General features: G+C 35.6%; 1 protein-coding gene across 1 annotated transcript in view; it reads left to right on the top strand.

The window, feature by feature from the left end:
- The window catches only part of Ralgapa2 (Ral GTPase activating protein catalytic subunit alpha 2), a 302,869-nt gene that overhangs the window by 32,470 nt on the left and 244,734 nt on the right, over positions 1-25,665 (top strand). Inside the window, 1 exon segment of the mRNA XM_047542031.1 lies at positions 23,905-23,962. Coding sequence (XP_047397987.1) covers positions 23,905-23,962 — 58 coding nt within the window.

Genomic DNA, 25,665 nt, shown 5'->3' with positions numbered 1-25,665 from the left:
AGTTCATTCAGTCATTCTTTAGACACAGTCTGCTGAGTTCTACTGTGGTGGGCACAAGTCTAGGTGCTGCAGCTACAGCAGTGAGCAAGATAGGCAGAACCTTTTGTCCTCATGAACCATATGTTAACATTTCATGATAAGCTGAAGAGTCCACTGGTAGGAATGAATTTACATCAGAACTCTAGGAAAGACCTGCTGAGTGAGAAAATTCTGAATGACCTTTTCAGAAGTATGATTTTGTTGGTGGCCCTTGAAGTAGTACCTGCATAGTAATAAGGAAGGTTGGGTTGAAATTATAAGATACCAGGTAATGGGCTTCAGGGTCAAAGAATTCATTTGACTTGGAGAACCTTCTGGATTCAACTCTCAAGAGGTTATTTTAATGGTACCCAATATTTGTTTTAATCAGGTATAATAAGATACACAGAGATGATAATAATTGTCAAGAAGGGAGAAGTTTTAATCATACAGTTCTCTTAAAACAGGGCATGGCATGCCACACAGGGACACCTGAAGGAGCACCAAAGTGAATTCAGCAGGCAAAGAGAGAAAAGAACTGAGGGCAGGTGCCTTTATTGTAACTTTGCAAGAGGGAATGGCCAAGGCAAGGTAGATAAGCTAAATAGGTGTAGAATTGAATAATTTAAATAATTTCAGCAGCCTCTGGGTTGTAGGATGGCACCTGGTTGTTGAGTATCTGGCCTCTGAGTGAGTAGGGAAGGGACATAGTGTCTCAGAGTATGAGAGCCCATAAAAGGAGGTGGACTTAGGGTTTTGGGATTGGTTGATTGGCATATCAAAAGCATGCTCTTGGGCTCTGTCTCTAGGACTTAGTTAACTTTGGTAGAGGCCATTCTTCCCAGGTAAGTGATGCCTCAGATGTTAGAGTATTAATATAGAAAATATAGTTAATACAGAGACATCTGTCATGTTGTATGCCATTCCCTTTGAATAGAGAAATAGAACAGTTTGGAGGTACACATATATGGTTAAGAAAGATTCTAGAATTTGATAGCACAGAATTTCTTTACTCTTCCACACATAGAAGTTGTTTAATTTCAAAAGCTACATATATCTGGCTACTTACTCAGTTGTTTTCCATATCTCAGAGTTAGACATCATGGATAAACAGGACAATTGATTTCTATTATTCCTTATTCTAAATTTTGTCTGAATTATTCCCCAGTTTAAACCCTATATTTATTCTTGTCATTATCCTTCCTAGAAACCTTAATGGGTTCTTTATAATCTGTAAAGCAGGGCCTAGATGGTCTAATACTGAAAGTCCTTTCCTTAGGTCCCTGTATCACTTTCCTTCACATTTTGCTGCTGTTGTGACTCTGTGGAAGTTGTCTGTCAGGCTCAGGCTGCTTTGCCCCTTTGCCCCTTTTTGCATAATTTCACTTCGTCTCTTGGTTTATGCAACCTTCTTTTTGAGACTGCCCTTTGCTCTTCTCCCCAACTGGCCTATTTCAGACTCTGTTCAGACTCACCAGTTTCTTCTGGCAACTCCCTCTAAAAGTGCTCATCCTTCCTGTGAACTTGTATAACAATGTCATAATGTGTTACCATTGATAATACCTGGATGTTCTTATTTATCCTTTAATGTGGCCATGTCTTAGCTCCTTTTCTTTTTCTTTTTTTTTTTTTTTAATGTCTTAGCTTCTTAATGAGACTATACAGTTCCTGAAGCTGGCAGCCATTGTGTACAATCCTTTGTATTCCCCACAGTGATTTGCACTTGGTAATATTTGTTGTTGGATTGAAGTCTCTTAAATTCTCAGCTTCCCTCTTGTGGAGTTATTTGGTACTTTTATGTTAAAAAAATTATGTTTCCTCACCTAGAACTTTCTAGATAAAAAAGATAAGAAACAAGTATCAAATGAACTGACTAGTTTTATTTGGTTTTAAATTTTAAATTGATTTGCCTCTGATTAGCCTTTAAACATCTAATCTTCTCGGTTGCTTTGCCACAGTGATGGGAGTATTCTTCATCTCATTGTCCAGTTAGGTAATCACCTCATGAGGAATTGATGGGGAATTGATTGCCCAAAATGAAGCTAGTGCAACTGAAGGACTTAATTTTTACTGTTAATAATTTTACTTGATTTACATTTGAAATAGCCACATGTGACTAGAGGTTACCGTGCTGGACAAAGAAGTTCTAGAGTCTTCCATTAAGAGCTCTGTTATTTTGAAAGACCATTCCTCTTTGTTATATCTTCAGCATCCTATATATCTGTGTCCTTGCAGGGCAGGGAACTATAGGGGTTAGGGTATTACTGAATAGTTTCTGTGGGCTTCCTGTTATTACTGGAGTATGCTTGGCTGAGGGGAATGAGCATTTACCTCCATAAACTGGAGGCACATGTATCCAAGGTGGTTTTCTATAATTGCAAAACTGAAAAGCTATGCACAATTTCATCTACTGTTTTCATGCTTGCTTTAAGATGAAAATAATATTTAATTATGGCCAATCAAGTTACTTAGTATTTCATCTTCCTACCATACCTTCCACTTCTCTCCATCTATCCTCTTCATGCCAAGCTTAAAAAAATATTTAGTGTCATTTCAGAATGATGCATGGTGTTTCTTATTTTCTCCTCCTTTGGTAGAGGAAGAGTCTGGTTTGGTAAGCATTGAGGTTAAAGGCAAATTACAGCAGGTGATCTACACAGCAAGTGTGAGTGCCAATGACAGCTGGGCTTCTTATGGGCATACAGAAGAAGGAAAATAATAATACTGTAGACACCAGTGTTTGTTTGTTCCTTTGATATTAAAGATATCAATTGGATTGTTTGAGATTTACTCCAGGCTTCCCATGTGCTAACTCCCTTTCCCCCCTGCAGTGTGGTGGTAATGATGGATTGGACAGTAAGGCTCATGTGCCTGCAGTCTTGCTGGGTATAGCTTTGTTGGGGGAGTCATAATTTGACCAGTGGTGAATCCAGGTCTGTAGTGGGAATTCTATCTTACTTAGTGGAATTCAACATGGGTCCCTTGTTCTTTGTTGCTCTGAGTGAGCTTGTATAGATTGTGAGTTTAGCTTCTAATTCTTTTCCTTAAAGTAGGGACACAGGACTTTTAATGACTTTCTTAATAATAGTAGCACAACTGGATCCAGTGCCATGCCTGGAGTTATACAAAAGTGGGTAAAACAAATGACTGGATTTTACTTTATGTGCGCTTGCTTTATCTATGCCATCCAGTAATTTAATGTTGATTTATTTCCTATACAAAAGTTATTACTAACTTTTAATATTTAGTAGCACTGTTTTACTTCAGATATTAATAGTAAATTGCTTGATGAAAAACTAGAATTAGGAACACAATAGGATTACAAACAATTCTGAGATACATATTTCCCTGTCTTATTCCCTTCCTCGTCGTTGCTTCTTTCTTTGTTGGAACTGTATATTATTTCCAACTGTTTGAAAAGGAAAACAAATTAGAAGCTCCTGTGGAGTTTTGATGAAAATGCTTGGTCCAAGCCCCAACCAACACATTCAGGCCAGGTGTCCTACAGAATTAAGAGTCCCTTTTCTTTCTTTCTACAAAGAAAATGCTGGTGCCCTTTCATACAAGCTATTAATACATAGCAGGGCAGTGGAATCTTATTTTAACAATCATTTCCATAGCTCCTGCTTTCCTTTGCTTGAGCAGTCCTCCGCACTCCTCCCTCCTGCCCATACCAAGGTAAAGAACTTCCTTTTACTCTAGGCTGTTACTGCTTGTCATTTCTTTTTTCCATAAAGACCACTTTACTATTATTGAGTGGAGGAGGGACAAGAACAATAAAATGAACAAGAAAAGCAGATTCTTCTCAGACCCTTACACTTTTAAGTTCTTATTGAAGATTTCAAATATTTTGATGCTTCAGTGGATCTTTCTTTTCTTTCCAAAGAACAAATGAAATTTTGAATGCAGCTCTTGGTTCACTATCATAATTGTAAATCATAATTTTAAATGATTTATTGCAGTAGGGAAAAAGCTAATATCAATTTGGATTTTCTGGAGAATATTTGAAAAGGAATTGAGCCAACGCAGACAACCCCCTTCCTATCGCACAGCCATTCTAAGTTCTACTTGGCAAGGAAAATGCCACTGATGATCATGATCAGAATATTGTGTTACCTTTATGATATGGATGTAATGCATTGTAACTACTTTAAATAATAATGGAGGTGTGTAATTGTTCTGACCTTCCTCATAATGTTGGTCATACTGTGGTTTATGTTGAGATTGAATTATTTTGGGAATAACCCTAAGTAATAGCATTATTATAGCTTAATGTGACCTGCCCAAAGATACTTCTCAAGCCTCATCTGCAGAGATCACAGTAGAAGGCCAACTGTGTGGCCAGTTGGGACCTTTCCTAGTTATCTCATGTTGCTGTTGTGGTGAATTAGTTCTGTTGTCACTTTTCACTGCTGCACCCTGTACTAGGTGCTGGGGAAATACTAAAGCCCAGGGCTTGAATCTTTTATATCTGGTATCTGCTTTTGATTATGGAATGTTTGTGATCTCTACAAACTGGAAGATGAAAAACAGAATAGAAATGTCTAGTCTTAGCTGGAGGTTCTTTGAATGCATTTTTCATGGTTAAAAATTGATTATCTTATTTCAGCATGTTAGTAATTTAAATTTGAATTCAAGTGTCTAAGTTAAAAAGAGCCATTTTCGATGAACAAATTATCTTTCAATACTGCAGTCTTCCTTATGCATCCAGACTTTAGAGGTGAGAAACTTGGTATTGACCCAACAGGATGTACTGAATTACTCAGTTCACTTTTGGGGAAGGGAAACTGGAGACAAGATGTTGTGGAAGTCTGAAATTACATTCTTGTGATTATCTGTTGCAGCACAGCTGCCCTAAGCTTCCTGGCTTACTGGCCCCTGTCATGTAACATGCCATTGACTTGTTGGTATATGACACCCTCAAGAGGAGGTCCTGTAGAAGGCAGCACTAGCAAGTGCTTCCAAGAATCCTTTAAGGGCAGATGGTGGAAACCATATCAAGGCTAACTATATGGAAAATTCACAGTAAAGCTTGAGCATACTGTTTTGTTAGAAAAACAGAGAAGACATAAAGAGCTTTTATTTTCTCCTTAATTTTCTCTTTAATCATTTAATGATTAAAATTAAATGTTTCAACACAATTTGAACAGATTAATTTTTTTTAAATGTACATTTAGAAGAGAGTGGTACAAATACTTGCTTTCTGGTAAAATTTCTGTCACTTGTTTTCTGCTTGGATATATGGCATGGTAGCTGTTACAGAGTGACACCTAGTGTTTCATGAACTTGTGACACTAAGCAGGTTAGAAGGGGGAAGCGCCTGGATTGAAGCTTCAGACCTTGGACATTTATTGAGTGAGCTTGACAGCAAGGCCCGTTGTGAGTTGACCTACAGGTGTACAACACTTTCTAGTTGAGCTTAGGCAAATAAATCCTCTAAGTTTCTGGGACGGTGAAAATCAGGTAGTGGGCTCTCACTGAGGCTTTGCTATTTCTCTCTGGTTACTTAGGCAGAAATTCTCTAGAAGTGAATTTTTTTCTTTTTGTAAAAAATGCACAGAAAGTACAGCCAGTTCATTGTGGCTGGTACCAAAATTGGAGAGATCTGATGCACTAGTTTTCAGCCAGAAATGGAAGCTTGGAATACTACACCTATTATGTGTAGTATTTTATGCTTCTAATTTGAGGATTTGTGAAGGTTGCTGGATGTTATCTCATTAAATGTGAGGAGTAATGTAATTCAGTTTTCTTTAAAAAGAGATTAGACAGTTGCAAGATCTTAAGCAAAGTAAAATCATAACCTCTTGGAATTTATCAGGTGCCTAGACAGCTACGTTTTTGAATATTGCAGTTTTCATATCTAATAAAATGTTTTGATATTGAATTTGAGTACCTAATAAAATGTTTTCCTGTGTAACTGTTCATTTTATTCAGTATTGATGGCATTTTCTCTACTCCCTGGTTCTACCTGTCTCATGCTGGTGTGCTTTGATACTCTCCTGCCTTCTACCTCCACCTTTGTTCATACCCTGTTCCCCTGATTGAAGTATCCTGTTGACTAGCCTTCAGGCTGTGATCTTCTGTCTTTTCTGTCTCCCTCACCCATCTTGAATGGTCTCTGTGTGATGTAATTCTAATTTCCGTTGCCTTTAGGACAAAAATTGAACTCCCAGTACAGGTTCAAGGCCCTTTCTCATCTGGCCTCTGCTTCCCTCTCAAGTCCTCGTCACTTATCTTACTTCCGTCTCCACTGACAACTTCTCAAAGTTGTCAAAGACAAGAAGCAGGGCCTTTTTTTTTTTTTCTTCCCATACTGCTATGCACCCCATGTGTTCCTCAAGATTAAATTCAAGGCTGTTTATCCTTGACAGAAAGTGTGCCTTTCTGTCTTCACTTCCTGTGCATATACTGATTTTCTTACATTTTCCCCTTAGGGTCTGTAGCTTTTAGAACAGGAATGGTGTCTTTCTTTCTTTCTCTCTCTGTCTCTGTCTCTCTCTCTCTCTCTGATCCTTTGCATGGTACCTGGCACTGATAGGCACTTAATAAGAATATTTATTAATGAAATTAATAAATTGAGATAATTAAAACAGTTTCTGAATCAACTCATGCATTTAATTCATTACTTTGTTGTGGAGGTTTGTTCCCGTGTACCTCAGACATCGTTTTCTGTATTTTATTGTTAATTTTTCTGTGTTTGAAAGCCAGTTTTGATGGAGTTGGTCTTTAGTAGGGAAATTTTATCTGTTTATATTTATTACCTTTTTGTGTGAGATAATCAAATAGTTTTGACTTTTAGTTTTGTTTTCTTGTGTGAGAGTTTGCTGAATTTTTGCTTTGTGGAAAATGTCTTACAATTTGGAAAGTATGCTTTCTGTTTTCTTTCATTCTGGCAATTATCCTTAAAATGAACAAATGTTATGTGAGCCATTTTTTCCCCCCAATCTATGTCAAGAATAAAGCAGCATTTGATGATATAGCTTTATGCTTTTATTTTAACCCCACGTACAAAAGTACATCTCACTTCTCAGATATTTTAATCAGTTTATACTCAGATTATTATAATAATTTTAGAATGTTACTTCTCTTTTGTTTGGGGAATTTACTCTATTTTTATAAACAAATTAACACTAATTATGTAAATACAGCTCGCTGTCACATTGTTTATACACCTGCACACTTGCTTTGGATTATTTTGATTAATCTCTATATTTGCTAAAATGTGAATTGTGGTATGTTGATAAAGGGGGAGGTATGTAGCTGATGTACTTCCAGTTCTAGAATTCTTTTCTTTTAACTCGAAACACATATAACTGGCTATATAATTTTCAAATAGTAGTCTTCTCACCCATACCCTGAAATCTGAATTTTGTTTGCTTCTCAAAATAGCTATAATATTCTTTAGATATCTTTATCATAAATTGTATCGTTCTTGATCTGCTTTAGGACTGCTGGTTTCCTGGGTGCATCTGTGTATTCTACTGCCCATTCCATTTGGCTTGTCTACAATGATCTCTTTACTATATTGTCCTCTGGAGCTTGTTGTTAAGGAAAAGGCTGAGATCAGCCTGATTTTTGTTCATTGATGTGAATATTCTACATTTTCTATTAGGTTTATGTAGTATGTTTAATTGTATATTGATTTTACAACTTTAAACATGCTTTGTATTTTTAAAATATTTTTCTCAGTTCTTTTATCTTATTTGATTCTAAGGAGGCCTTGTGATGTGCAGTATCCCAGTGTGGGGGAACATTGGGAATCTGTAACAGTTCCATCTAGATTCATGCTTTCCATGTAATATTTTCTAATTTCATAGTATTACTTATTTATACATGTGTTTCCTTTATTTTTATAGATCTTAAAAAAATAATCAGCATCCTCTTGAAACCTTTAACAACATGCATCAGGAAATCTAAAGAATTACTGTATTTAACAAATTTCTTTTGGAGGGGAGATTCCCATTACTCTTTGGGATGGTTTCCTTTACTTACTGAAGACTCATTCTTGGTATTTTCCAAGAATTTTTTGGAAGGAGGAGGATCTTGCAAGTCAACCCCACCCTTTTTTTTTTGCAACTTCATCTGTGCTTTAATCAAGCAGTAATTTTTGTAAGTTTTTCACTTGTAGATGGGATTCTTTGCCTCTTTGATTCTTTATTGCCTAATCAGGTTTTCCAATATTTTAATATTGATTCATTTTTAAAATACAAGAGGGAGAAATTAGAGGCCTTTTTAAAAATTATATTTTATATTTCCTCTAGATGTCTAGTTTTTGAAATTTTTTTCTTCATTTTCTTATTAGCCAAGAAAAATATTGCCTCTTGAAAGATCAAATCATGGGTTGAGATGTGCCGTAGTGTCTGGACCCACATTTCTATTCTCAGTTATCTTTACTAAGTGCCTATTCAATAGACTCTGTTTCTTCTGTATTTCTGATGTGTTTAGGACTATGTTTATGTCCTTAAATATGGACATTTCCTTTCTGTGTGTGCGGATTAAATTCAGGCTTTGTTTTGCCATCTTCATTTTTTCATTCATTCACACAGTGCTCAGAAGGAAATACTGTGTGTACCCAGTATGTAGATCTAGTATCTAATGGTGGAGTGGGTCTTGTGTGTGTTCAGCTGAGAAGCATGCTGGTGAAGGATCCGGTTGTGTTGGACTCTTCCCAGGAGGTGATATTTGAGTATGGTCTCAAAGACCATCAAGGATGTGAAAATATGGAGCTGTGCTTCTCTTATTCCATGACAACTAGTGGTTGGATAGGGATTGCTGGTATTAGAAGAAAAATATGACATTTTTATCTAAAAATGTAGTCATTTTATTTTTAAGATGATTTGGTTCTTCTTTTGTTACATTTTGTTTGAATTTTAAAGGTTTCCAACAAGTGTTAAGACTCAAGAGTTCAATGAAAATATTCTATTTATATAAAAAAATCCAGTCATTTCTACTAAGCAGTGAGAGGCCAGAAACCAAGATGCCGAAGGCTTGGTTGCCCTTTCTTAAAAGGTCCTCATGGAAGTGTGTATGCTGCTGGGCTTCTGTGCACCTGGGGTCCTTGTGAAACTAGACTATACTAGTAGCATTTACATTCACACAATTCTTTCTTTAAACTTTACTGCCAATTCTAATCCTGAGTTTCCAGAAGGCTTATTACCTAAAAAGGGCAAGTAACTAAGACCTCTGTCCTTCTAAATCAAACCTTCTGTTTTCTCCCTGAGCAACATTTTCTTTACTTGGCATCTATGTGCCATGCAGCTCATTTGGGAAAAGGTTGTTCCCTAACCTCTCTACTTTCAGACAAAACAGGTTTAGTTGGTCATTGTTTTAGTAGATTGCATAAATTAGCATATAATATTTTCCTCATTCTTCACTGTCCTACCTTTCTAAGTGAAATTAAAATCAAGTGTGAATCCACTGGGATATGCTGCAATCATTTGGTAATAATTTGGAAAGAAAAATGTTCCCACACAAATTAAATGAAGACCAGTCATCTTAGAGTACACTGTGCCATCTTGTGTAAACTCCAGCTTACGTTTCACATTATTCCTGGTCATGCAGTAGGTTCTGAAGAAAAAAGAGCTATGGATAATCAGTTAAAAGAATGACAGATTCCCTGATGTGCTGATCAGTAGTAATACCTAATTTCGATTTCGAGTGTGCTATAATGGATTACCATATAGATGTAGTTGAGCACTGAGCATTAAATAGAGCCATGTGTTTTTCAGAAAAGTAATATTTATTCACACTGTGTGGCTTTCTTGAAAATTTTTTTTTATTTTATTCTCCAGTGAAACTACAAACAAGGTGTCAATAGCTTATGTGGCATTCACAGCAGTGTAGCTTAGAATATCAGCTACAGTAAAAGAAATGTCAGATTATATTGGCCTCAGTAAAGGTAGCCTTCGTCTGTGGCATTCTGAGGGACAGGCTTAGCATTTAGATATAGACAGTTGTGTTGGGCTTTACTTTTATTGACTTCATGGACTTTAGTGTAGTAAAAATGGCCTTTGCAATACTTGGGTACAAAAGGAAGCATCAGAATGAGTATTATTTCAGCCTCTGAATTATTGTATAAGATTCTGTTCATTTGGGAGTATTTTTAATAGCTCAGATATTGGGTATGATGTTTCATATCCAAGCCTTATTAAGTTCATTTTTGAGTGTCTTTAAAGTATATCCATTTTATAAATCTGAAAAATTTATCCAGAGTGGTGGTGATGACAAGCCTGACTTCAGAATATGTTGAAGACTACTTTTGTTGCAGACTCACAGTATCTAGATCATCCTGCTGTGTTGTCTTTTTTCCTGATATTAAAAAGGTGTTTTTCTTTGTTGTGTATGAACAAAAGAAAACTAAGTCAAAAACATCAATATGTGTTTTGGAAAACTGAAAAGAATGATTCAGTACCAGATTGGTTTCCTGACTAAATTAAAACTTTGAAGAACACTGGGTGTGTCAGATGTTTATCTAATTCAAGATAAGACCTATCCTGACTCTTTAATTTTCTTGGTACCTTCTATACAAAGTTTTAAAATTGAATGACAAGATGAGGTCAGAAAATGATCCTGGAATGTAGCTGGGGTGCAAGGTCTCTTTGAAGGAGAATACAGGAGAAAGTAGGGCACCAAGTCCCTGCTGTTTCATTTGCTCAGGCAGAGGAATTGCATGGAAGGACACAGTAAGAAGACATGTGGAAGACTTTGGTGGCACCAGGCTTCCATCTTCGTGAGATAGCAGCCAACTGATGAGCAACAGGCCAGCAGAGGGGCCATGTCACTGAAGTCAGGTATAACTTCTCTTAGTGCTTTTAGTACAGTAAGAATATCCTAGTTTATAATTTGAAGATTATTATGGCACACATAAAGATATGCTGCTCAGATTTGTCTTCAAGAAAGAATTTGCTGTGCAGAGAGTAGATTATATGATGGTGTTCAGCTATCAGCCCCTTTGGCTTTCTAGCCTTGATCATAGTGTTTTTATTGAGGCCCTTAGTCAGTAACTTGAAAGATAGGAGTGCAAGGCCTTCCATTTCTGGTCACTAACTCCATCATAGCATATTTCCCAGAGGATGAACTTTGTGAAAGCTATTAATTATTTGTTTATTAATTTATTGTATCATCCTTGGCAGTTGGTGTCTGGTTGACAAAAATTGTGACTTCTCCAGGTAAGAGCTTTGAGCTCCTTTGATTTAATATTGAAGTCATTTTATTGCTTGGCACCCATTTTCCTACATTTACTAGCATCTTTAACTTTTTCTAACAGTTGTGCGTACAGTCATGAGTGTTTCTGATCTTTAAAATAAATAAACATATAGATAGCTGGTACCTCAAAGATGTCTTCTTTGGTCTTTGCACATTTGTCTTTAGCTCCTCCCTTTACCTTCATCCTTAACCTTCTTAGCAGAGCTTCCTCAATGTACTGGTTATCTCCAGGGATTCATCTTATCTTCACATTTTAATCTCTCTCCCAAAGACTGATTTACACACATTTTTAGCCACTATCTTGGCCTCCATTACCATCACAATCTGATCCTACCCTCCAGACCCATATATCCAGTTGCCTAGAGGAGAGACTCCACTAAGATCCATTGACACCTCAGTTCTAGGATGTTCAGAACCTCATTTGACATGCTTATTCTCCACAAGTGTTAGATTCCTTTTGGATTTGTTGTCATGAATAAAAGCATTGCCTTCTATCGTGCTACTGGGAGTCATTCTTAAATCTTCAATTTACCCAAACCACTCTACCTGCCATGCTAACAATTTTACCTCCCAATATCACTATTAATTATATGCTTCTCTTTATCTTGCTGACCATGGTTCAGACCATTTTTTTCTCCTCTGAAATACTATCATTTCTTCTTCATTGATATCTTTGCCTCTCTTCTCAGCCATCTCAAATTCACTTCCAGCTGGAACCCTTTCAGGGACTCTGCACTGCTCCCATGAGAATATTAACCCCCAACCTCACCTGCCTTCCTTGTGCCATCTCCTTCCCTACTCACTCACCCACCAGCCAAACTGACACTCCTACTGCTATTGTTGCTTTAAGGCACTTAGGGTTTTTTTTTTTCTTTTTTTTTTTTCCTCTTGTCATTTCTATCTTCTTCCTCTATTCCTGTTCTCCAGTAGGCTTTCTTCCAGGAAACATTTCATGAAACCCTTCTGAGGTGAGGCACTTTGCCCTCATTTCTGTATCACCTCTTACAAATTTCTGTAAAGGCTTTGTGCTTTGTTTTGTGAATGGTATTTTCTTTATCATCTCTCTTGCCTGCCAGTCATGACACCCTAGGAAATAAGGACTAGGCATTTTTATTTACATTTGTTTTATGTTTGTACTTCCAGTGTGAAGCCTGGTGTCTTGTATGCAGGTATTTGGTATTAAACTGATTTGGGGAGTGTGGTTTTGTGTTAGCATAGTTACAAAAGTAACACAAGATAGAGGATTCCTGTTAGACTTCTGGGCTTGAAAGATAAGCTGATTGGAATAGACATTTCTCAAAAAAAGGTCATACAAATGTTCAACATCATTAATAATCAGGGAAATGCAAATTAAAACCACAGTGAACTATCACTTTATACCTATTTCAATTGCTATTATCAAAAAGATGAAAAATAAGTGTTGGCAAGGAAGAGGAGAAAAGAGAATCCTGGTACACTGTTGGAAATGTAATTAGCATAACCATTATGGAGAATAGCTGGGAGATTCTGCAAAAACAAACAAACAAACAAAAACTAAAAATGGAATACCATATGATCCACCAATCTCACTTCTGGGTATATATCCAAAGAATTGAAATCATTGTGTGAAAAAGATATCTGCACTCCCATGTTCACTGTAGCATTAATCACAATAGCCAAGATATGGAAACAGCATAGGTGTCCATCAGTGGATGAATGCATATGAAATACTATTCAGCCTTTAAAAAGAGGGGAATGCTGTCATTGGCGACAACATGGACAAACCTGGAGGACATAATACTAAATGAAATAAGCCAAGCACAGAAAGACAAATACTACAGGATTGCTCTTATTTATGGAATCTAAGAAAGTCAAACTTAAAGAAGTAGAGAGTAGAATGGCAGTTTTCAGAGACTGGGGTCTAGGGAATGGGTAAAAAAAGACTCCTTGTTTAAAGGGTACAAAGTTTCAGTTAAACAGGAAAAATTAAATTTTGAGCATGGTGATCATAGTTAATAGTAATGCATTTTATATTTCAAAATTGCTAAAAGAATAAATTTTAAGTGTTTTCAACAAAAATGACAAGTATGTGAGGTGATGGATATATATTAATTAGCATCTTGCAATCATTCCACAATGTGTACATATATCATCAGCCCATCACTTTGAGGGGTGGGTATGTAGCTAAATGGTAAAGCATTTGCCTAGCATGTACAGGAACCTGAGTTTAGTTACCAAATAAATGAATGAAAAATAAATAAATAAATGAAAAGACACATCGCTTTGTATCCCAATAAATATAATTATTATTTGTCAATGACTAAAATAAAAATAAATGAAATTAATTTTGAAATAGTAAAAAGTTCCATAGCTTAGCTGTTGTGAATTGAGCTGCTATAAACATTGATGTGGCTGCGTCACATCAATGATTTAAGTTCTTTAGGTATAGGCTAAGGAGGGGGATAAGTATACCAAATGGTGGTTCCATTCCAATTTTCTGAGGAATCTCCATACTTCTTTCCATAATAGTTGCACCAATTTACATTCCCACAGCAATGTCTGAATGTACCTTTACCTTAGAAGGGGGATTTTCATTCTAAAATAGTAATATATTGTTAATACAAAGGAAGGTATTTTGTCCAGTTTTGGATTCTATACTTTTTATAAAAGTAGTTATAACCAAAGTACAAGGACTTTTATTACCTTAGAATAACTTGACCAAATTTGTTCTGGAGTGAGGAAAAAAAGTTAGAGCTACTCTTAATGGCCAAATAATTGTGTACATTTCTGTCTATCATGAGGACATGCATAACTGTGATCCTAAGATTTATTTTTATGTTCTTAATAGCGTGAAATTCTGTGTGTGTGTGTGTGTGTGTGTGTGTGTGTGTGTGTATGTGTGTGTGGAAGTTGTCAAGCTATAGCATGGATGCTGGAATCCTGCAACATATTTTAAAAACACATTTGCTTAATTTTGGAATGTTAAGCTCAGACCCTTCTCTTCTATTATGGATTTAAATTTTGTATTTTTTAATTTCATAAATTGTTGGGTTTTTATTCTTCTCTGCAGTGTGCTGTATTTTTATTTTTTAAATAATTTATTTATTTTCATTCATTGTAAACAAATGGGGTACAACTTGTTTCTCTGGTTGTACATGAAGTAGAGTCGTACCATTTGTGTAATCATACATGTACATAGGGTAATGATGTTTGTCTCATTCTGTTATTTTTCCTTCCCCCCACACGTCTTTTTCCTCTGTACAATCCATCCTTCCTCCATTCTTGCCTCCCTCCCACCCCCCATTATGTATCATCATCCGCTTATCAGAGAGATCATTCGGCCTTTGGTTTTTTGGGATTGGCTTATCTCATTTAGCATGATATTCTCCAATTTCATCCATTTACCTGCAAATGCCATAATTTATTCTTCTTTATGGCTAAGTAATATTCCATTGTGTATCTATATACCACAGTTGCTTTATCCATTCATCAATTGAAGGGCATCTAGGTTGGTTCCACAATCTAGCTATTGTGAATTGAGCAGCTATGAACATTGATGTTGCTGCATCACTGTAGTATGCTGATTTTAAGTCCTTTGGGTGTAGGCCAAGAAGTGGAATAGCTGGGTCAAAAGGTGGTTCCTTTCCAAGTTTTCTAAGAAATCTCCACACTGTTTTCCAGAGTGACTGCACTAATTTGCAACCCCACCAGCAATGTATGGGTGTACCTTTTTTCCCACATCTTCACCAACACCTGTTGTTTCTTGTATTCTTGATAATGGCCATCCTGATTGGGGTGAGATGGAATCTTAGGGTAGTTTTGATTTGCATTTCTCTTATTATTAGAGATGTTGAACATTTTTCATATATCTGTTGATTGCTTGTAGATCATATTCTGTGAAGTGTCTACTCATTTCCTTAGCCCATTTGTTGATTGGGTTATTTGTATTCTTGGTGTAGAGTTTTTTTGAGTTCTTTATATAGTCTGGAAATTAGTGTTCTATCTGAAGTATGAGTGGCAAAGATTTTCTCCCACTCTATAGGTTCTCTCTGCACATTGCTGATAGTTTCCTTTGCTGAGAAAAAGCTATTTAGTTTAAAACTATCCCAATTATTGATTCCTGCTTTTATTTCTTAGACTTTGGGAGTCATGTTAAGGAAGTCTGGTCCTAAGCCAACATGATGAAGATTTGGACCTACTTTTTCTTCTATAAGCTGCAGGGTCTCTGGTCTGATTTCAAGGTCCTTGATCCATTTTGAGTTGAGTTTTGTGCAGGGTTGAGGGATAGGGTTTAGTTTCATTCTGTTGCATATGGATTTCCAGTTTTCCCAGCACCATTTGTTGAACAGACTATCATTTCTCCATTGTGTTGGCACCTTTGTCTATGAGAAAACTGTATTTATTTGGGTTTGTGTCTGTGTCCTCTATTCTGTACCATTGATCTGCTGTCTATTTTGGTGCCAATACCATGCCGTTTTTGTTACTATTGCTCTGTATTATGGTTGAAGTTCTGGTATTGTGATACTCCCTGATTTATTTTTCCTGCTAAGGATTGCTTTAGCTATTCTCTGTCTCTTATTCTTCCAAATGAATTTCATGATTTCTTACTCTGTTTCTATGAAGTATGTCATTGGGATTTTAATTGGAATTGCATTGAATTTGTATAGCACTTTTGGTAGTATGGCCATTTTGACAATATTAATTCTGCCTATCCAAGAACATGGGTGATCTTACCATCTTCTAAGGTTTTTGTTAATTTCTTTCTTTAGGGTTCTGTAGTTCTCATTGTAAAGGTCTTTCACCTGTTTTGTTAGCTTGATTTCCAAGTATTTTATTTTTTTGATGCTATTGTGAATCGGGTAGTTTTCCTAAATTCTCTTTTAGAGGATTCATCACTTATGAATAAAAATGCATTAGATTTGTGAACATTGATTTTATATCCTGCTACTTTACTGAATTCATTTATGAGTTCTAGTTTTCTGGTGGAATTTTTCGGCTGTCATCTGCAAATAGTGATCGTTTGAGTTCTTCTTTTCCTATTCATATCCCTTTAATTTCTTTGGTCTGTCTAATTGCTCCAGCTAGAGTTTCAAGGACAATGTTGAATAGAAGTGGTGAAAGAGGGCATTCCTGCCTTGTTCCAGTTTTTAGGGAGAATGCTTTCAGTTTTTCTCCATTTAGAATGATGTTGGCCTTGGACTTAGCATAGAGTTTTTACAATGTTGAGGAATGTTCTAGTATCCCTGTTTTTTCTAGTGTTTTGAGCATGAAGGGGTGCTGTATTTTATCAAATGCTTTTTCTGCATCTATTGAAATAATCATGTGATTCTTAACTTTAAGTCTGTTGATATGATGAATCACATTTATTGATTTCCGGATGTTGAACCAACCTTGCATCCCTGGGATAAAACCCACTTGATCGTGGTGTACTATCTTTTTAATATGTTTTTGTATGCGATTTGCTAAAATTTCATTAAGAATTTTTGCATCTATGTTCATTAGGGATATTGGCCTGAAATTTTCTTTCCTTGATGTGTCTCTGTCTGGTTTTGGTATCAGGGTGATATTAGCTTTATAGAATGAGTTTGGAAGGGTTCCCTCCTCTTCCATTTTATGGAATACTTTGAGGAGTATTGGAATGAGCTCTTCTTTGAAGGTCTTGTAGAACTCGGCTGAGAATCCATCTGGTCCCGGACTTTTCTTTGTTGGTAGGCTTTTGATGACTTCTTCTATTTCATTGCTTGAAATTGATCTATTTAAATTGTGTGTATCCTCCTGATTCAGTTTGGGTGGATCATATGTCTCTAGAAATCTGTTGATGTCTTCGAGATTTTCTATTTAGTTGGAGTACAGATTTTCAAAATAGCTTCTAATTATATTTTGTGTTTCAGTGGTGTCTGTTGTGATATTTCCTTTTTCATCCCGAATTTTAGTAGTTCGAGTTTTCTCTCTCCTTCTCTTTGTTAGTGTGGCTAAGGGTTTATCAATTTTCTTTATTTTTTCAAAGAACCAACTTTTTATTTTGTCAATTTTTTTGATTGTTTCTTTTGTTTCAATTTAATTGATTTCAGCTCTGATTTTAACTATTTCCTCTCTTCTACTACTTTTAGGTGTTCTTTTTCTGGACTTTGAGCTCTAATGTTCGGTTGTTTATTTGTTGACTTTTTCTTCTTTTATTGAATTCATTCCACGAAATGATTTTTCCTCTTCGCACTGCTTTCATCACATAGAGATTGTGATATGTTATATCTTTGTTCTTGTTTACCTCTAAGAATTTTTTTATTTCCCCCTGATGTCTTCTGTTATTTATGCATCATTCAATAGTGTATTATTTAATCTCCAGGTGTTGGAGTAGTTTCTGTTTTTTATTTTGTCGTTGCTTTCTAATTTCATTCCATTATGATCTGATAGAATACAAGGTAGTATCTCTATCTTTTTGTATTTGCTGAGAGTAGCTTTGTGGCATAACATATGATATATTTTAGAGAAGAATCCATTTGCTACTGAGAAGAAAGTATATTCACTCATTGATGGATGGAATATTCTATATATATCTGTGGTCTAAATTATCGATTGTTATTGAGATCTATGGTTTCTTTGTTCAATTTTTGTTTGGACTATCTGTCCAGTGGTGAAAGAGGTGTGTTAAACTCACCTAGTATTATTGTGTTATGGTCTGTTTGGTTCCTCGAATTGAGAAGGATTTGTTTTGAGGTAGATGGATGAGCCATTGTTTGGGGCATAAATATTTATGATTGTTATGTCTTGCTGATGTATGCTTCCCTTAAGCAGTATGAAATGTCCTTCTTTATCCCTTCTGACTAACTTTGGCTTGAAGTCCACATTATCTTATATGAGGATGGATACTCTGGCTTTTTTGCTGAGTCCATGTGCATGGTATGTTTTTCTCTATCCTTCCAGCTTTAGTCTATGGGTATCTCTTTCTATGAGATGAGTCTCTTGCAGGCAATGTATTGTTGGATTTTTCTTTTTGATCCAATCTGTCAGTCTATGTCTTTTGATTGATGAGTTCAGGCCATTAACATTCAGGGTTATTATTGAGATATGATTTGTATTCTCAGTCATTTGGCTCATTTTTTTTTTTTTGACACGACTTGGTTTCTCCTTTATTTGGCTATTCCTTTAGGCTAGTTCCTTCCTTTGCTGATTTGCATTGTTGTTTTTCATCTCTTCCTCATGGAATATTTTGCTGAGAATGTTCTGTAATGCCGGCTTTCTTTTTGTAAATTCTTTTAGTTTTTGTTTATTATGGAAGGATTTTATTTTGTCATCAAATCTGAAGGTAAGTTTTGCTGGGTATAAGATTCTTGGTTGGCATCCATTTTCTTTCAGGGCTTGATAAATGTCGTTCCAGGCCTTTCTAGCTTTTAGCATATGAATTGAAAAATCTGCTGATATCCTTATTGGTTTCCCCCTGAATGAAATTTGATTCTTTTCTCTGTCTTTATTTTTTATGTTAGATATTTTCATAATAACGTGCCTTGGTGTGGGTCTGTTGTAATTTTGTACATTTAGTGTCCTATATGCCTCTTGTATTTGATTTTCCATTTTATTCTTCTGATTTGGGAAATTTTCTGATATTATTTAATTGAATAGGTTGTTCATTCCTTTGGTTTGTTTCTCTGTGCCTTCTTCAATCCCAATAATTCTTAAATTTGGTCTTTTCATGATATTCCATCATCCTTGAAGATTCCATTCATGATTTCTTACCATCTTCTCTGGTCACGTTTGTTTTCAAGATTAAATATTTTGTCTTCAATGTCTGAGGTTCTGTCTTCCAGGTGTTCTATCCTATGGAGTTTTTAATTTGGTTTATTGTTTCCTTCATTTCAGTAATTTCTGTTTTTTTATTTTTTCAGAATCTCTGTCTCTTTATTGAAATGATCCTTTGCTTCCTGCGTTTGCTCTTTTAACTGTTGTTTGGTGGGACCATTCAATGCCCGCATTTGCTCTCTTATCTCATCATTTGCTTCTCTGATCATTTTAATTATGTACATTCTGAACTCCCTTTTAGACATGTCTTCTACCATGCTGTCATTGGATTTTATTGATGTAGCATCGAGGTTTGTTTGGGACATTTTCTTTTCTTTTTTTTTTTTTAATTTATTTTTATTGTAAACAAATAGGGTACATGTTGTTTCTGTTTGTACATGGAGTAACAGCATACCATTTGCGTAATCATACATTTACATAGGGTAATGATGTTTGAATCATTCTGTTATTTTTTCCTTCCCCCCACCCCTCCCACCCCTCTTTTCCCACTATATAGTCCCTCCTTCCTCCGTTCTTGCACCCCTCCCACCACCCATTATGTATCATCATCCGCTTATCAGTGAGATCATTCATCCTTTGGATTTTTGAGATTGGCTTATCTCACTTGGCATGATGTTCTCCAATTTTATCCATTTACCTGCAAATGCCATAATTTTATTATTCTTTATTGCTGAGTAATATTCCTTTGTATATATATACCACAGTTTCTTTATCCATTCATCAATTGAAGGACATCTAGGTTGGTTCCACAGACTGACTATTGTGAATTGAGCAGCTATGAACATTGATGTGGCTGTATCTCTGTAGTAGGCTGATTTTAAGTCCTTTGGGTATAGGCCGATGAGTGGGATAGCTGGGTCAAATGGTGGGTCCATTCCAAGTTTTCTTTCTTTTTTTTTTTTTTTTTTAATTATAAGGTCTACTTTTATTTCAAGTCATGCTACCCAAATTGTTTGTATGAACTTGGAAAATTTTCATTCTTTAAAAACAGTCTAGTATTTCTGTATGCTTACTTAGTTACTGAATTTTCTTTGTTTGAAGTTAAAAAAAAAGATGTCAAGTGATATTATATTTGGAAACAAAGGAGAAAGAATGGAGATGAATTCTTGTCCATTCGATTCTTTTCAACCTGTATTTTGTAAGGAAAGCTCTAGGTTGTAGTTATTTCAGGTACATAACATTGTAGATGTGCGATTTGACAATGCTTTAATATTGCGGTGGAAATAGACCTTTCTACATGGTAGTCTGTTTCAGTTTCTACATTTGAGAAATGAAGTTAACTTTCTGAGTCAGTTTAGTAATATGTGACAAATAAACAAAAATGAATTTTTAGTAATTTCCTCTATCAAAAATACACAATTAAGCCAGGTGCGGTGGTGCGAGCCTGTAATCCCAGCTGTTCAGGAGCCTGAGACAGGAGGATTGAGAGTTCAAAGCCAGCTTCTGCAGAAGTTAGGCGCTTAGCAACTCCGTGAGACCCTGTCTCCAAATCAAATACAAAATAGGGCTGGGGATGTGACTCAGTGGTCTGGAGTCCCTGAGTTCAATCCCCAGTACCAAAAATTAAAAAATAAAAATAAATAAAATTGTAAAAGCAAGAGAATGTAACTTTCTTTTCTTTTCTTTTCTTTCTGTCTGTTCAGTTTTTTTTTTTAATTTATTTTTATTGTAAACACATGGGATACATGTTTCTGTTTGTACATGGAGTAACAGCATACCATTTGCATAATCATACATTTACATAGAGTAATGATGTTCGATTCATTCTGTTATTTTTTTCCTTCCCCCCCACCCCTCCCACCTCTCTTTTCCCTCTATACAGTCCCTCCTTCCTCCATTCTTGCCTCCCTCCCACCCCTCATTATGTGTCATCATCTGCTTACAAGTAAGATCATTCGTCTTTTGGATTTTTGAGATTGGCTTGTCTCACTTAACATGATAGTCTTCAATTTCATCCATTTGCCTGCAAATGCCATAATTTTATCATTCTTTATAGCTGAGTAATATTCCATTGTATATATATACCACAGTTTCTTTATCCATTCATCAATTGAAGGGCATCTAGGTTGGTTCCACAGTCTGGCTATTGTGAATTGAGCAGCTATGAACATTGATGTGGCTGTATCTCTGTAGTATGCTGATTTTAAGTTCTTTGGGTATAGGCCGAGGAGTGGGATAGCTGGGTCAAATGGTAGGTCCATTCCAAGTTTTCTAAGGAATCTACACACTGCTTTCCAGAGTGGCTGCACTAATTTGCAGTCCCACCAGCAATGTATGAGTGTACCTTTTTCCCCACATCCTCTCCAACACGTATTGTTGCTAATTGGGGTGAGATGGAATCTTAGTGTAGTTTTGATTTGCATTTCTCTTATTAGTAAAGATGGTGAACATTTTTTCATATGTTTGTTGATTGCTTGTAGATCTTCTTCTGTGAAGTATCTGTTCATATCCTTAGCCCATTTGTTGATTGGGTTATTTGTATTCTTCGTGTAGAACTTTTTGAGTTCTTTATATATTCTGGAAATTAGTGCTCTATCTGAAGTATGATTGGCAAAGATATTCTCCCACTCTGTAGGTTCTCTCTTCGCATTGCTGATAGTTTCCTTTGCTGAGAGAAAGCTATTTAGTTTGAGTATGTCCCAAGTTATTGATTCTTGCTTTTATTTCTTGTGCTATGGGAGTCCTGTTAAGGAAGTCTGATCCTAAGCCAACATGATGAAGATTTGGACCTACTTTTTCTTCTATAAGCTGCAGGGTCTCTGGTCTGATTTCAAGGTCCTTGATCCATTTTAAGTTGATTTTTGTGCAGGGTGAGAGATAGGGGTTTAGTTTCATTCTGTTGCATATGGATTTCCAGTTTTCCCAGCACCATTTGTTGAAGAGGCTATCTTTTCTCCATTGCATATTTTTGTCACCTGTGTCTAGTATGAGAAAATTGTATTTATTTGGGTTTGTGTCTGTGTCCTCTATTCTGTACCATTGATCTACCTGTCTATTTTGGTGCCAATACCATGCCGTTTTTGTTACTATTGCTTTGTAGTAGAGTTGAAGTTCTGGTATTGTGATACCCCCTGTTTCATTCTTCCTGTTAAGGATTGCTTTAGCTATTCTGGGTTTCTTATTCTTCCAGATGAATTTCATGATTGCTTGCTCTATTTCTGTAAGGTACATCATTGGGATTTTAATTGGAATTGCATTGAATCTGTGTAGCACTTTTGGTAGTATGGCCATTTTGACAATATTAATTCTGCCTATCCAGGAACATGGGAGATCTTTCCATCTTCTAAGGTCTTCATCAATTTCTTTCTTCAATGTTTTGTAGTTTTCATTGTAGAGATCTTTTACCTGTTTTGTGAGATTGATTCCCAAGTATTTTTTTTTTTAGGTAATTGCAAATGGAGTTGTTTTCCTCATTTCCCTTTCAGTTGTTTCGTCACTTGCGTATAAAAATGATTTACATTTATGCATGTTGATTTTATAGCCTGCTATTTTGCTGAATTCATTGATGAGGTCTAGAAGTTTTCTGGAGGAGGTTTTTGGATCCTCTAAATATAGAATCATGTCATCAGCAAATATTGACATCTTAAGTTCCTCTTTTTCTATTCGTATCCCTTTAATTTCTTTAGTCTGCCAAATTGCTCTGGCTAGAGTTTCGAGGACAATGTTGAATAGAAGTGGTGAAAGAGGACATCCCTTTCTTGTTCTTGTTTTTAAAGGGAATGGTTTCAGTTTTTCTCCATTAAGAATGATGTTGGCCATGGGCTTAGCATAAATAGCCTTTACAATGTTCAGGTATATTCCTACTATCCCTATTTTTTCTAGTGTTTTGAGCATAAAGGGGTGTTGTATTTTGTTGAACGCTTTTTCTGCGTCAATTGAAATAACCATATGATTCTTATCCTTAAGTCTATTGACATGATGGATTATGTTTATTGATTTACAGATGTTAAACCATCCTTGCATTCCAGGGATGAACCCCACTTGATCGTGGTGCACAGTTTTCTTAATATGTTTTTGGATATGGTTTGCCAATATTTTGTTAAAGATCTTTGCATCTATATTCATCAAGGATATTGTTCTAAAATTTTTCCCTTGTTTTCTCATATTGCTCAGGGATCTACCCTTCTAATAGCGATATTAGATAAACTCTGAGATATTGCAGATTTCTTCTATTGACTTATAGTGTCCCTGTGCATTTCCAATAACTCACCTCCTAGTCTTCAGTAGCCTGAAGTCTTGGAGGAACTTGATAATGCAGTGCTCCACAAGGAAGCAGCTTTCAGATGGGGTATATTCCTGCTAGTGGACAGAGGCGCCTCCATGTGTTGACAGATGGTTAACTGCAGCATGGGCACTAGACTGCGGGCTGGGACCTGACTGGTCTGGGCCTGGATCTCTGGACCTGCCTCTCTGGAGCGAAAGTCTCACCCCAATAGCATGAAATTTTGCTACCAGTTTCATTTCCTTTTTCTACTGAATTGTTTTTTAAATCTTCTTTTTATTCTCCTTTCTTCCCATCTCTGTTTTTGACTAATAATGATTATGATGGAAAGGAGAAAGAGATGGTGAAAAAGAATAAACTTGGGAATTTTGGCATTTGGGAAAATATTCTTTTAATATTTAAGCAATGACTGTCAGTTAAGAAAGAATGATTAAGTTTTTTTTCTTTTTTCTTTTGGGGGAATTAAACTTGGGATAGTAATCTTTTTAAAATTTTCAGGGAAGGAAACTTGCCTGGGACAAGTAAAAGAAGCGTCCATAGAAATATGGAATAAAGTGCAGTATTTATATTAAATACTTTTTCCTTTTCTTTTCTGAAACTAACAAATAGCAGGTAATAAAGGCTTAACACCAAAGTATAAAATTTCATGGTTTATTTTCTTTATACCTTATTTTTTTATTTTATAGAAAATACTGCAGTTTCTACCTGAGCGAATTTTCTTTCGATGGCATTACCAGAGTATAGGTAAGAAAGAAATTTAAAAGTTTTTTAGAAATATGTATTTCTTTTAGTTGAATTTTCAGTAATGATTTATATAATAAGTACCATTAAGACAGCTTATAGCAAGAAATATTGGTAAGGATGTAACAGTTAAAACCCAAGAAAAGTCCAACATGAACTTTGGAGGAAAATATCTCTATTCTAAAAGTGCAGTTTAAAGTGTGGCCCATGGATTGGCATCAACCTTCGCCTGGAAGCTTGATAGAGATGCAGAATTTCACACCCCAACCAGACCTACTGAACATGATAGTTTCTATTTTCACAAAGATCCCAAGGGGGTTCTTGTGTACATGAAGATTGAGAAACACTGATCTAGAGTATTCTGAAATAATTTTACGTTTTCTTACAAAAATCTCTTGTTCTGTAGTCTATACCATTGACTCAGAATTATCTTTTAGAATGCTTTAGGATGTGACAGTAAGAGGAAACTTGAAATAAAGCAAGTTATCATGACTACCTTTCTGTCCAGCTCTTAATATCTACTAGCATCTCATCTTAATTTAATATGCACAGCCCAGCTGGGGTAATTCTTGGACATCAATTGTTAATTCTGCCTTCTGTTTTAAAGACTATCTGCTTCAGTCCTTCTGCCTTACAAGAGTCTAGCATTTCCTACAATTTTTCTTCCTTACCAGATGATCATATTGCAAGAGAGCATGAATCTTATAATGAAATCTAACTCTACTGGTCATTCATTCATTTAGATGTTTATTGAGAGAGAGATATTTGGTATAAAGTTCTGGGACAGAAACAAAGAATATCTCCCCATTTTTGTATCATATGGGCCTATTTCCCTATGACTGGATAGATGAGAAAATAATTGCAGTGTAATTGTCACTATGAAAGAAGTATAATGAGAGCAAAGGAGAAAGGTGAATAATTATTCAGAGGAATTGAGGGAGGCTTCACAACAGGTAACCTTGAAAGATGAGCAGGTCAAGTATTGAAAAGCATGGAATGGGTTTTCTGGGTGACAATAATGTGTGCACAATCATGGAAGCAGGAAGAATATTGCACAATCAGTAGATACTTCAAAATTCAAAATCCTAAATTTTATTTAGGATTTTTTGAAAAAAATTATAACTGACTTTTATAGAAATTGAACTATTTGAAGTTATATGTTATTAATATAAAAAAAGAAAAGTATATATAGTAAATATATCTGTGGGATTGAATGAATAAGTCATTAAAGAACCTTCATCATTAACTCTTTCAAAGAAACAAAGTTTTCCTTTAAATCTTAGAGAGTTGTTCATAGCATTTCTGCTTACTTGAAACTTCGAGTTTGTGTATTTAAATTAATAGAAAAAAAATTTAAATGCAAAGTATAATCTAAAGCGACATCATGGGGATTTGTGATGCTCCATGGTATAGTAGGAGTAAATGACAAAGAGAAATAACTGCATGAAGTATTTTTTTATCTGTGCTAGATATAATCCTTCTTTAATTTTGTTTATATCATTTGTATGAAAACCATACTCATTTTCTTCAGAAAGCACTTTAAAATGTCTGAAGATTAAAGGACTCCCCTCAGCATGAATAAACTTATTAGAACTGTGTGGAAACTAATTTGCATTTGTGTTGAGAAACTTTATACATCTAGTAAGCAGTGTGTGATATTACTTTAATTCTGCCTAATATCACAAAAACTGGTTAAAATTACTGGC

This window comes from Sciurus carolinensis, chromosome 2 (genome assembly GCF_902686445.1).
Source record: "Sciurus carolinensis chromosome 2, mSciCar1.2, whole genome shotgun sequence".
Taxonomy (NCBI): Eukaryota; Metazoa; Chordata; class Mammalia; order Rodentia; family Sciuridae; genus Sciurus; species Sciurus carolinensis.
Note: the sequence above shows the minus strand (reverse complement) of the source record. Positions and strands in the feature narration are given on the sequence as shown.